The sequence below is a fragment of the Halichoerus grypus genome, chromosome 2, assembly GCF_964656455.1.
Source record: "Halichoerus grypus chromosome 2, mHalGry1.hap1.1, whole genome shotgun sequence".
Classification (NCBI taxonomy): Eukaryota; Metazoa; Chordata; class Mammalia; order Carnivora; family Phocidae; genus Halichoerus; species Halichoerus grypus.
The window spans coordinates 177188686-177201311 of NC_135713.1; the positions used below are offsets into that span (position 1 = coordinate 177188686).

At 48.9% G+C, this 12626-nt stretch overlaps 1 protein-coding gene across 1 annotated transcript; it reads left to right on the forward strand.

Moving 5' to 3' along the window:
* Window positions 1-1499: 1499 nt before the first annotated feature.
* On the forward strand, window positions 1500-7942 carry SUPT4H1 (SPT4 homolog, DSIF elongation factor subunit). Its single transcript, XM_036087763.2, has 5 exons — window positions 1500-1658; window positions 2206-2312; window positions 6704-6759; window positions 7044-7097; window positions 7549-7942. The coding sequence occupies exons 1-5, from the start codon at window positions 1590-1592 to the stop codon at window positions 7614-7616; spliced, it is 354 nt and encodes a 117-aa protein (XP_035943656.1). The 5' UTR covers window positions 1500-1589; the 3' UTR covers window positions 7617-7942.
* The last annotated feature ends 4684 nt before the right edge of the window (window positions 7943-12626 follow it).

Here is a 12626-nt window from a genome sequence, read left to right on the forward strand (position 1 = left end):
GGTCTGGTCTCGTGGTTTTGTTCTGTCATGACGGTCACTCAGGGTAACAGCTTCATCTTCTACATTTGACAGAAGTAAGTTATTTCCGATATCAGAAGTTAGGCTCTGATTTATGAAAGGATAGGACAGAGTGGTGGGCTAGGCAACAAGAATTGGTTTTTAAGCCCCTAAAAGCATGGTTTAGTGAGATCAGGGAAGGGCGAAAGCATGACTGGATTCTGTGGTCCAGTCGTTATCTGTATTATTATTCTACCTTTTACTTCACACTCTTATTTGTGATGCTTCGGTGACTTTGTGACCTTTGGTAAATACTCTATGCCTCACTTTTTCCACCCATAAAATAGGCCTACTTCACAGAGTTGTTGCAGGGCTCCCCTGAGATAAGAGTGAAAGCATGTTTGGAGGTGGAAAGTATCCAGTGCTGGAGAACACTCTAACCCGTCACAGAGCCCACGTGAACACAGCATGGCATGGGCACAAGAAGCAGGCCCCCCTTGAAGAAGCTCTGTTTCAGTTGGGAGGCCCGGTTGGGAGGATAGAACAGCAGGGCCTGAAACTATCTATTTATATCCCAGAGCTCCAATTCTGATAAACACCAATGACCGTGCTCTGCCTACTCGTGGGACTACTGTGAGGATCAAGAGCTGGTGCTAAGTTGGTATGAATTCCACAGAGCCTGGGGCAGTCTTTGCTCTCATCCTCACAAAGCACATTTTCCCTTCTGCTTCTCCACGAAAGGTATCGTAGGGGTGGTCATTGTCCGTTGCCCAGTTTTGAACCACAGAGCAAAGAAGCATCTAGCTTTCTATAAGGTGAAATGGAAAAAAAAAAAAAAAGACACACTCTCCTATGCCCTACAGATGTTCTCAAGTAAAGGCACTGTCTAAACGCTAAACGCTGCACAAAGCCTAAATATTAATCAGCTGGAACAAGGAAAGTACGTAAAGAGTTTTAAAAAATAATCAAATACGCCTGTTACGCGCCACCGGCCCACAAGCCCGCATTCCGGCGGACGGCAGATGGAAACCCTATCCCGCTCTCAGGAACAAAGGGGCTGTCCCTGATTTCTTTCCCTCTCGGCAGAGATAACCCAGAGGGAGACAGTGGACTCTCTGGCCCTGCGCTTTTAAAACGGCAAGACAAAAAAGAATCTCGGCTGGCATCTGGGATCCTCCTAAGAGGACCGGCGGCCGGTTGCCAGCGGCCTACATCAAACGGCCCGCCCCGCCGGGCTTCCGGCTCCGGCCGCGGCGCGTTCTCGCGCAGGCGCCAGCCGCGCCGCCCCTCCCCCACGGGCCCTGCCCACAGGCCCAACGGCCGCCACGGCCTCGCCCTCGCGCCGGCCCAGGTGGCGGGTGCGCGCGCCGGCCCAGGTGACTCCCGGCCGGCCCCGCCTCCAGGCGGGAGAAACCATCTCCTTAGGCGGGTGGGGGGGGGGAGGGAAGGGAGGGCTGGGCCCTGTGGCTTCCCACACCGGAAGAGGAAGTCCTAGGCACCGGAAGTGGAAGGCATTCTGGGTAATTCGCTGTTTACTTCCTGCGGCTGAGGAATCCGTGGCCCAGTCTTTTGCTGTTCTTTTGTCGGAGAGGATGGCCCTGGAGACGGTGCCGAAGGATCTGCGGCATCTGCGGGCTTGTTTGCTGTGTTCGCTGGTCAAGGTGTCCTTCGGGGAGCTGGTTGTAGGGGCGATGGGGGAATCCAGGTGGGGGAAAAGGTGGAACGGGGCTGGGGGATAGCGAAGAGAAAATTAAAGTCCAGGACCCCGGGTTTGGCGAGGGGTGTCGGAAGCTGCTGGGGGCCATTGTTTAAGTCTGTAGGAGCGCAGGCAGTCTTTACATGCCTTTGAATCCTCAGCTAGCACAGGTCTGATCCTTAACAGACGTTCAGCGAACTTCTGTTGAAGCCGAAGGCCACTGGGAGTCAGATGAGGGTGGGGATCTGCAGCTGAGGGGGAGTAGTCGGAGAGGATGCCTGGCCCTGAGGAGACTAGGGAGAGGACTAGGTAAAACGCAGTTAGGAACAAGAAGGAGGACTGTGAGGGTGGGTGGAACTTTAGGAATGGAGCTGTGGGAGTGGTGCGTGGGGAACCTGATGAGACAGAGCCAGCATAGGGAGCCTTCTACTTGACCAGGTAGAAATATGGAGAGAGCTAGTTATTCTTTTGGCCTTGTTTACACTCACCCCTACCCCCCTCCCCCCCCCCAGACTATAGACCAGTTTGAATATGATGGTTGTGACAATTGTGATGCATACCTTCAGATGAAGGGTAACCGGGAGATGGTATATGACTGCACCAGCTCTTCCTTTGACGGGTAAGCCCCTTTAGATTCCTTCATTCACTTTCCCGTTACTCCCACCCCACCCCACCCCACCTAGTAAATGTGAGGCAGACCATGATCCTGGTTGTTCTCAGTTCTTTTGAGACACACTAGTCCTGGTGCTGCCCAGTACAGTAGCCACTGGCCATGTCTGGCATTGAGCACTTGAAATGTGGCTAGTCCAAACTGAGTTATGCTCTAACTGTAAAATATACACTAGATTGACAAGATTTAGAACAGGAAAAAGAACGTAAAATATTTTAATTTTTTTAATATTAATTATATACCTAGATGATAATTCTTTGGGTATACTGGGTTAAATGAATATGTTATTGAAATTAATTTCATCCTTTTGTCTTTACTCATAAACGTGGCTACTAGAAAATTTTAAATGACTTGTGTGGTTTTTATTTTATTTCTGCTGGACAGTTCTTCATTAGACTGTCAGCTCATTAATGGTAGGGACTGTGTTTATCTTGTGCACACTGGTTTGGCACAGGGCCTGGAAGGTGGCAGAGGGCTAAGAAATGTTTGTTAAATGCATGAAGATCCTTTCTGAAAGTGAAGGTAAGGTAAGGTACAGTAATGGTAAATTATTACCTGAAAGCTGATGCTGTTAGATATGTCTAAGAGACCCCATAAGAAAAGTTTTCCCTTGGTGAGATTGTCCAATGGGGAGAAGGAGAAATGAGAGTAACATAAGTGACCAGGTCTCAGTTTTTTTCCCCCAACGTAGGAGCCAGAGGGTAGTATTCTTTGGGGGTTAAGGATATACTGTGTCTTTTGGCCTCTAGGCCAGTTAAGGGTTTACACACAGGGGTGCCTGGGTGGCTTAGTCAGTTAAGTGTCCAATTCTTGATTTCAGTTCAGGTTATGATCTCAGGGTAGTGAGATTGAGCCCCACGTTGGGCTCCACGCTCAGCAGGAAGTCTGATTGAGATTCTCTCCCTCTCCCCCTCCCCCTGCACGCTCTTTCTCTCTCTCAAATAAATAAATCTTTTTTAAAAAAGATTTACACACAAACTGGGCTCAAACCCAGTACTTAGTAAACTTCCTTCAAGGTGAGGCCACCTACATCCATTCCTTCTTTGACTTCCTTTAAGGAAGAATGAAGGATTGGGCAAAAAAGATGTTGCCAAGGAACCTTACTTCCTACACATGCATGTGCACAGTCAGATACTCCAGTACCTTTGTTGATTTGTTAGCACTGTAACAAAATTGCTAACAAATGAATAAAGGGATTCCCATCTATGGTAAACGACTGTGTTGGCTGCTGTCAGGGATGTCAAGAGTTACACAGTGATGTACTTACTAGTAAGAGACACAGTGTAAAGTTTTGCATATTAGAGTTTTAAAAAAAATTGTGGCAAAATATGTGTGACAGAAAATTAACTTTTTAAAAAAATTTTATTTATTTGAGAGACAGAGAGAGCACAAGCAGGGCGGAGGGAGAGGGAGAAGCACACTCTCCACTGAGCAGGGAGCCTGACATGGGGCTCGATCCCAGGACCCTGGGATCATGACCTTAGCCGAAGGCAGACGCTTAACTGACTGAGCCACTCAGGCGCCCCTGAAAATTTGCCATTTTTAAGTGTAGAATTCAGTGGTATTTAGTATATTCACATTGTGCAGCCATCACTACCATCCATCTCCAGAACTCTCTTCATCTTATTTTCCCCTCCCCACTGCCCCTGGCAGCTACCATTCTACTTTCTTTCTGTATGAATTTCTTGTGTTTTTTGTTTTGTTTTGTTTAAGATTTTATTTATTTATTTGACAGAGAGCGAGAGAGCACAAGCAGCAGGAGTGGCAGAGGGAGAAGCTGAGGAGGGAGCCCAACATGGGGCTGGATCCTAGGACCCTGGGATCACGACCTGAGCCAGAGGCAGATGCTTAACTGACTGAGCCACCTGGCACCCAGGGGCCCCTCTTGCTGTATGAATTTGAAGTGTACTATAAGTGCTTCATATAAGTGGACTCAAACAATATTTGTCCTTTTGTGCCTGGCTCGTTTAATTTACCATCGTGTCTTTAAGGTTTATCCATATTGTCACATGCATCCAAATTTTTCTTTTAAGCTGAATAATCATTTATCCACTCACCTGTCGATAGACTCTTAGGTTGCTTCTGTCTTTTGGCTGTTAGGAATAATGCTGCTATGAACACAGGTTTTCCAATATTTGATCAAGTCCCTGCTTTCACTTCTTTAGGGTATATATCCAGAAGTGGAATTGCTGAGTCATTCTGTTTAATATTTAGGGGAACTGCCATACTGTTTTTCGTAGTGGCAGCACTGTTTTCTGTTCCCACCAGCAGTATGCAGGGGTTCCAGTTTCTCCACACCCCTGCCAGCGCTTGTTATTTTTTGTTTTATGTTTTGTTTTGGTTTTGATAGTAGCTACCCTATTGGACATGAAGTGGTATTGTTTTGGTTTTGATCACCTTTCCCTAATGATTAGTGATGTTAAGCATCTTTTTATGTGCTTATTGACCATTTGTGTATCTTCAGAAAAATGTCTGTTCAAATTCTTTGCCCACTTTCGAAGTAGGTTATTTGACTTTCTGTTGTTGAGTTCTAAGAGTTATTTGTGTATTCTGGTGGATATTAGATTTTGGAGAATGGGTATATCAAGGGCTAAAGGAGACCAGAGGAGGGCCAGATGAACTCAGCTAGAAGCAGAGGAGATACCATGTGAATCAGGCTCTGAAAGAAAGAAGTACAGGATTTTTGAGGAGGTTGAGGTGAGAGAGCATTTTAGAAAAAGGATTCTAAACAAGGAAATGACTTGAGTAGAGTCATGGGGTGGGAAGACCAGGCTATGTCTGGAGGATGGTAGGGATTCTGTTGAGGTTAAATCATAAGGTTGGGTGACAGGCACTATAAGGCTAGAAAGATTGCTTGTGAAGAACAGAAGAGACCATACTGTTGGTCCAGACAACAGCCTGTGTGTGTACCTGCCCCCGGTCAGTCTGCCAGGCCAGGGCAGGGGTTCCCCTACTTAACCACCGGGGAGGGTGGGGCAGTTCCACTCCCAGCAGATGGCTGAGAATGTAGGATTTGGATGGGGAGGGAGGCTCCCCAAGTAAGAATCCCAGGTTGTTGCCAGGAGAAGAGGGAGTGGTTATTGACAGAAGTCGGTGTCTGGGACAGACCTGTCACGGCAGGCAGGCAAGCATTTGATGGAATGAATGACAGAAATGACCTCTGTCGCTTCTGAAAGTTCCTGACGTTGACCTGTCAAGCTCGAGTGGCAGCCTTCCAGCCCTCACGGGGCCTTTCTGTTGCCTGTGCCCTGGGATCAGAGCTCTCCTGGGAAGAACTATTAAGATACAAGTAAGGACAGCTAATGCTTACGTAGCTAGCACTTACTCTGTGCCAGGTGTTTGGCATGTATTAGCTCAGTATTTGAGTTTCATTCCGCACAATTCTGAGAGAGGTTTCCATGCGTGCGTTAGGCTGTACGCTCATCAGAGGCAGGCCTTGGCCAAGTCTGACTGACTTCCGGTAGGAGGACCCATGGTTTTCCTTCACCCTCCTCCTCCCCCTTTGCACCAGGGCCCAGCCCCCTAGTGGTCGTGTTGCTTGTAATTAGTAACACTGGCCATCTACTTTTTTTTTTTTTTTAAAGATTTTGTTTATTCATTTGAGACACAGATACAGAGAGAGAGCATGAGCAGGGAGAGAGGCAGAGGGAGAGAGAGAAGGAGGCTCCCTGCTGAGCCAGGAGCCCGATGTGGGGCTCGATCCCAGGACCCTGGGATCATGACCTGAGCCGAAGGCAGATGCTTAACCATCTGAGCCACCCAGGCGCCCCTGGCCATCTACTTTTATTTTTTATTTATTTATTTATTTATTTATTTATTTTTTTAGAAGATTTTATTTATTTATTTGACAGAGAGATAGAGAGAGAACACAAGTAGGCAGAGGGAGAGGGAGAAGCAGGCTCCCCGCAGAGCAGGGAGCCCGATGCGGGACTCGATCCCAGGACCCTGGGATCATGACCTGAGCTGAAGGCAGCCGCTTAACCGACTGAGCCACCCAGGCGCCCTGGCCATCTACTTTTAAAGCTGTCCTGTTTGCCAGAGAATCTGGGCTAAGGATGTTTTTTGAGCCAGATGAGCTAGTTCTTTGGGAATGGTGACTGACCTGTGCTTGGCGGGCAGAGAACCTTTGTCGGGACTAACTTTGGGTCAGCCCCTTCTCAGCATTAGTAGTCCATTTCCCCTGCTTTCTAGTAGAACTCAATCCTTGGCTTTTTCCTGTGTTTCCTCTCCCAGAACTATCTTGCTGGCTGAAAGCAGAGTAAAGTGGGCATTTTCCTCCATCTCTCTCTTCTCTAGTAGGGGAGGCTCAGGCTGACTCTCTGTTTCTTTTCCCTTCCCAGAATCATTGCGATGATGAGTCCAGAGGACAGCTGGGTCTCCAAGTGGCAGCGAGTCAGTAAGTATCTCCCTTTCTCTTTGTCCTGGCTGAGTTGTGTTGTTGCTGCCCCTTGGGTCTAGTGGGGGCGTCTTAGATCAGAGGGTAAGTGACCGCAGAGTGAAACAGATGGGGTTGTAGGAAACATGAGGAAAGTGTCCTGTGCCCTGTCGTTTGATACCGGAGCCAAAGAAGTGATTGTTCTTGTCTTAGAGTTGCAGCATTCCTTTCATTTTTAGCTTAAACCTCCATTTGGTCTTTACACTTAACACACTCTCACTGCCATCTCTCTTCTTCTCTCGTAGGTAACTTCAAGCCAGGTGTGTATGCAGTGTCAGTCACTGGTCGCCTTCCCCAAGGTAATCATCATCATAGTAGTGGCCAGTCTTCACTTACCGCACCAAGCTCTCTGGAAGTCCTCTGTGGGACTGCACGCCGGTCCTCACCGCTCTCAGGGAACTGAGGCACAGAGAGGTTAAATACCTTGCCTAAGGTCATCCTGCTAGTAAGTGAGGAGCTAGAATTTGAACCCAGGCATTTTGACCCCAGAACCCTTGGTTTTAGCGACTACTACGCGTAGTCTTTTCCTTCTCGTTCTTACCAAGTCATTACCAGACACGTGCCTGGATCTTCAGTGGTAACCAGCCAACCAAGCAGGACTATTGATGAGCTGTGTAGGAACTCACTGTTTGCTTAGGAACAGCTTCCTTCCTTCCTCCCTTTCCTGTCCCCCACCAAAGTGGTAGTAGAGGGACCTTTCTTAACTTCTGGGATCTTCCTCCCTTACAGAGCTTTCTTTTCCTGCTGCAGGAATCGTGCGAGAGCTGAAAAGTCGAGGAGTGGCCTACAAATCCAGAGACACAGCTATAAAGACCTAGCAAGATGCGTGGCTGCCATTGTCTTTCCTCCCCACCTCCTGCATCTGCTTATTTTTTGTTACGGAACTAAATGGACAGAACTTCAGATACTCCCCACCCTCCAACTCTGAGACTCAGCGGACTGTTGAGAGACCACAGCGTGTCTCTGAGCCATTTTACCTTTGGATTGCTGCTGGGGCTGGGGGTGGGGGGTTTGGGCTGGTGGATTAACAGAGACTGAATTGAATGGGGGGTAGGAGACCCAGTCTGTGCCCTTGCCCATGGGTAGGACTCTGGGTCAAATGCCAAATAAACGTGAACCCCTAGGAAAGTTCTTAAGCCCATGACAGATGCCTTGCCTCCTTTCTACCTGGACACAGGAAGAACTCACTTAACCCTGTAAGCACTTTCCCGGAGCAGTAGAGGCCCTCCTGCTCCCCGTTACCCATCTTTCAGTCTTCCGGGGTTGCAGCCTTTCCAGTGTGCTTCCTTGGGTCTTGTTGGAAGGTCTGCTGTCCTGAGTCTAGGCAGCCCCATCAAGCTGGTAGTCCCGGTGTCTGGGGGTTGCAGACTTGCTCTAGACCTGGCACAACAAGTATCTTTTGAAAGAAAGCCTGAGGCTTCTCAGTATTCTTTGCCTGTTGACCATATTTAATACTCTTCCCCCTCTCCCTTTTTTTCTTCTTTTTACCGCTCTTCCTCTATCTTAGGCCAGTCAGTGGTATCCATGACCCTCGCTCACCCACCTACACACATTCTGCTGCATTTCCTCTAACTGGAGACCCTCAGGTGGCTGCTGGGCCATCATCCGGTTAGTTTATGCCTTTGTAGGGCATAAACTCCTTTCCCCCTCTGGCCTAGTAGGGGGTTTTGATATCAGGTTATTGGTCAAGGTGAGTTGTTTTAGAATGAAAAATTTACCAGAAATTCTTTCTTACTTAAATCTCCACAAAGAATCCTATTAATATCCCCATATTGATTTTCTAGGTTTCTTGTTCTCCATCTGTAAAACAATGATAACACTGCCTGTTTACCTTAGTATTGATTATAAAAACAAAGCAGTGTGAAAATTCTAGAACTTAGGTTTTATGAAAAGTAAAATTCATTTACTCTTTTTATTAGCTATTCTTTTTTTTTTTTTTAAAGATTTTATTTATCTATTTGACAGAGAGACAGTGAGAGAGGGAACACAAGCAGGGGGAGTGGGAGAGGGAGAAGCAGGCTTCCCGTCAAGCAGGGAGCCCGATGCGGGGCTCGATCCCAGAACCCTGGGATCATGACCTGAGCCGAAGGCAGACGGTTAACGACTGAGCCACCCAGGCGCCCCTTTATTAGCTATTCTTTACAGTATGTGCACAGTTCACCAAACAGTGGGAGAAATGCCCAGAATCAGCACTGCAGAATGAGCTCTTGACTCGTTAGCAGAGGTGTACACTAGGGCTTTGTGTCTCTTTGCCACCTGGTGTTGCTAGTGAGTCAGTATCCCTTGTTACCTGTGGCTTGGGAGTGTGTGGGAACGCGGGAGAGGTGCTGATTCTCCCGTGACCCCCTCCCAGCCCTGTCCTTGTACGCTCATAGGCCCATGGGAAGGAAGCAGGGAGTGGCCCAGGATGCTCATGTCACTCACGGATCCTCCTCAAACCAGAACCTTCAAGCTCTGAGGGAATGGTCCATCAGCCCCAGTTTCAGCTGAGTTTTTAAAGGCTTTCCTCAGCCCAGCAAACTGAAAGAGCTCAAGGGGTGGTGGTTTCTGTTCAATTTCAATCTGAAAGGATCCTCGGGAAGTAGCCCCAGCAGGCCAGCCTTACGTTCTGGAGGGAAGAAGTGGGTTTCGGCAAGAGTGCCTAGGCCAGGCAGCCAACACCCCACTTTCACTGGCTTTTCTCAAAAAGTCCCTTGGAAATCCCCAGCTGCTGTCCTGCGTGTCTGACCCGGACGTGGCTGCTCGGTGAGAATGGAAACAGTTGTGGGGAGGGGAGGCAAGAGGAGCTGTGCACAAGTAACCACACTCGGGCTGCGTCGGCGCCGCGCCGAGCTGAGCCCTAACTGTTAGCCTCGCAGGAAGCGAAAGACACGGGCCCGCTGGTTGTGGGGGAGGGGTGCCCAGTCGGCGGCCCCGGATTTCACAGACTCGGTGCCAAGTGGGCTCGGCCTGGAAGCTGCTTCTCGGTTCGCCTTCTTGCTTTTTCTGGTCCTGGAAGCTGCTATGGTGCCGCTCGGCAGCCCACACAGGCCGTAAGGTGCTGGAGTCCACCCGGTGCGGGGAGCCCGAAGAGACTGGAAGAGGGGCTGCTGGCTCTTCACGGCTGCCCGTGAGGGAGCGGAGCGATGCGGACGAGGCGGTCTCGGCTGCCGCTGCCCTGCGTGGCACGTCCCTGAGGCCCATGCCCTGCTCCTTGTGCCTGTCAGACGTTCAGGCCCGTTCTGACCACGGAGGCCCCACATCTACCCAGGGTCTTGGTCTCCTGCTCAGTCGTTTGGCTTCTCCACCTCAGAAAGGCCAGGCTCCTCCTCCCTAGTTCCACAATGACAGCTGCGAGTCAGGCTAGTGACCGGGCTGCCTTCCCCTTGTCTGCTTATTCCTCATTCTCCTCTTCTTACCCACCACTGCCCGTGGGGTTAAAAAACACACTCCGTGGCAGTTCATTGCTGAATGCAGCCTCCATTCCTGGGCAGTGATTGATGGCTGATGGAACATTCTGGTCTTGGAGGGAAGCTGTTTCAGAAGCGTAACGGGGATGAGCTGGGGAGGAGTAAGCTCAGGCTGGGCGCTTTAGGTTTGGCCTCGTTTCCTCTGGGCATGGCCACTACCTTCTCACTCCAGGCCTGTCTATAACCTGCCATTCAATCCTCATGTACCCTCCCTGACACCTGATCCTGTGCGTGTGTGTAAGAGACAGGTAGGTAATGTTGAAGAACAGACTAGTATCTTACTTTGGAAGTCTGCTTCATGTTTATCAGTAAAACCTTTCATTTAAATGGCATTTTACAGTTGACAAAAGGGCTTTCATGTCCATTATCTTATTTGATCCTCACAAAACCCCTACGTCATAGTTAACATCCTTACGGAGTGAAGAGACTGAGGGTCAAAGTTAAAGTGACTTGGCCATGATCAAGAAGTAGAGCCTGAAGTCAAGAAATACGTTGCTCACACCCAATCTGGGGCTGCTAACTTCTTCCAACATAGTTATCCCCGGATGCGGTGGGCTTGCTCCCTTCGTGAGGATTCCACAGAACCAGCATGAGGCGTTAGTTTATTGCTGAGTGAGAGTTACATGTCCCTACACACTGAGTCCCCCAAACACCCTATGCGTACCACTTACATCTCTAGTCCCCAAGTCCACAATCACCCAAAGAGAGGTCGGCAGTGTGGGGAAAGGGTCCAGGGAGGTGATCCTTGGGATTTACTCAAGGATCCCCATGCAGGACATTGGGAAACCGGTCCAGCCCTCCTCTAGTTCCCACCTGGCGGCATCTTCTTTTCTACTCTAGCAGTTCTTAGGTATCTGCTGACCTGTGCCCCGTACTCTCCAACCTCTTCTGTTTTTGTCCTACTCACCACCTTTTGCAGCCCAATTATGGCACCTTCACACTCCACTGGAACACAGACTTGTGATGAAAATATACATACATATCCAATTAGGGGCATTGCCCCTGCCTCCCAGTCACTTTACTGCTCTAAAACAGTTTCCTCTCTATAAAATGCAGCTGACAAAACTTTGCAGGATAGTGGTTACCCGTGGCGGGTGGGGGTGGAAAAGGAGATATGAGGGGATCCTGAGGTTATAGTCTGTTTCTTGCTCTGGATGCCAGGTACATAGGTTCGTTCACTTTCTGAAGATTTATTGAGTTATACACACGATTTGCTCACTTTTCTATTTGTATGCTAACCTCAAATAGAAAGTTCACTTAAAGACACAGCGGTCCTGTCTTGGGATCGTTGTGAGAAATATATTAATTTATGTAAAAGCAATCGGAGAGCTGTACACTATTACGTGTATCTAAGGAATCACATTTATCCAAAGTTGTCCACCTCTAGATAAGTTCTAGGTAAGTGTAGCAAGAATGGCATCCCTGTAGTGTTGTTGGACAATGGATGTTCCAATACATCTATCATACAGAAATACATCACAACGGACACATTTTCCTTTAAGCACCATGGCTTTTAATTTTAATCTCTCTGTTCTCTTGTTTTTTTATGACATATGTTGTTGTTTTTTTTTTAAATATGTACTTCCTTGCTATTTGGAAACAAGATTCTGGATGTGATTTAACCTCTACTTGGCTCAGTGTCATTGTTAGAAACCTCCATTTTTGTATCATGTGGTGAAGTGGTTCTGGGACTGATTGGTTTTCTACCTCTTGGATTCATGTCAGCCTGTCACTTCTGCTGCCCATGTGTGGCTGTCCCCCCTCCAGTCTCGTTTGAGCTAGGAGAACAGATATAGCCACACTTGGTAAAGGTTGCTCTAGGGTGAGCCAGGAAGGCGTAGACTGAGGAAGCAAGCACATGGCTGCCTGCCTGGGCCTTTGGGGCACGGAGGCCTTCACGAGAGTGTTGGGGCTGTAGAGTGACAGCAGATCATACAGGGCGTGTGAAGGCTGGGAGAGTCATGACAGGCCAGCGCCCCCTCCTTATGGGTGAGAAGGCTGAGCATCAGAGGCAGTGGTCAACCTGATCCCAAAGGGGTCACTGCTACTTTATTTGTCCTACACTACCCGGCCTGGTGCTTTCTGCCTAGAGATGCTTGGGTTTCTCTTTGCTTTAAGATCCCAGAGAGCAGGAACTGAGGGCAGAGAAAACTGAGGGCTGCCAGCACCAAGATGCCCGATCCTCTGAGAAATGTGACCGAAAACCTCTCTCCTGCAGACCTCGGGCACTCCTATTCTCAACGCTCCCCCCAGAGTGGAGGGCAGGCATTACGGGGTCATGGACAGAGGACTCGGGGGTCCATCCCACAGATGGAGGCCTGGGCCTGTAAGAAGTCAGGGGCCTGGCAGGCCCATTTCAAGAGCTCCTATGTCCTGCTT

Coding starts and splice junctions, on each gene's coding strand:
- SUPT4H1 (XM_036087763.2), top strand. CDS start 1,590: ATGGCCCTGGAGACGGTGCCGAAGGATCTGCGGCATCTGCGGGCTTGT. Junction 1,659..2,205: donor TGCTGTGTTCGCTGGTCAAG/GTGTCCTTCGGG, acceptor CCCCCCCCCCAG/ACTATAGACCAGTTTGAATA. Junction 2,313..6,703: donor ACCAGCTCTTCCTTTGACGG/GTAAGCCCCTTT, acceptor TTCCCTTCCCAG/AATCATTGCGATGATGAGTC.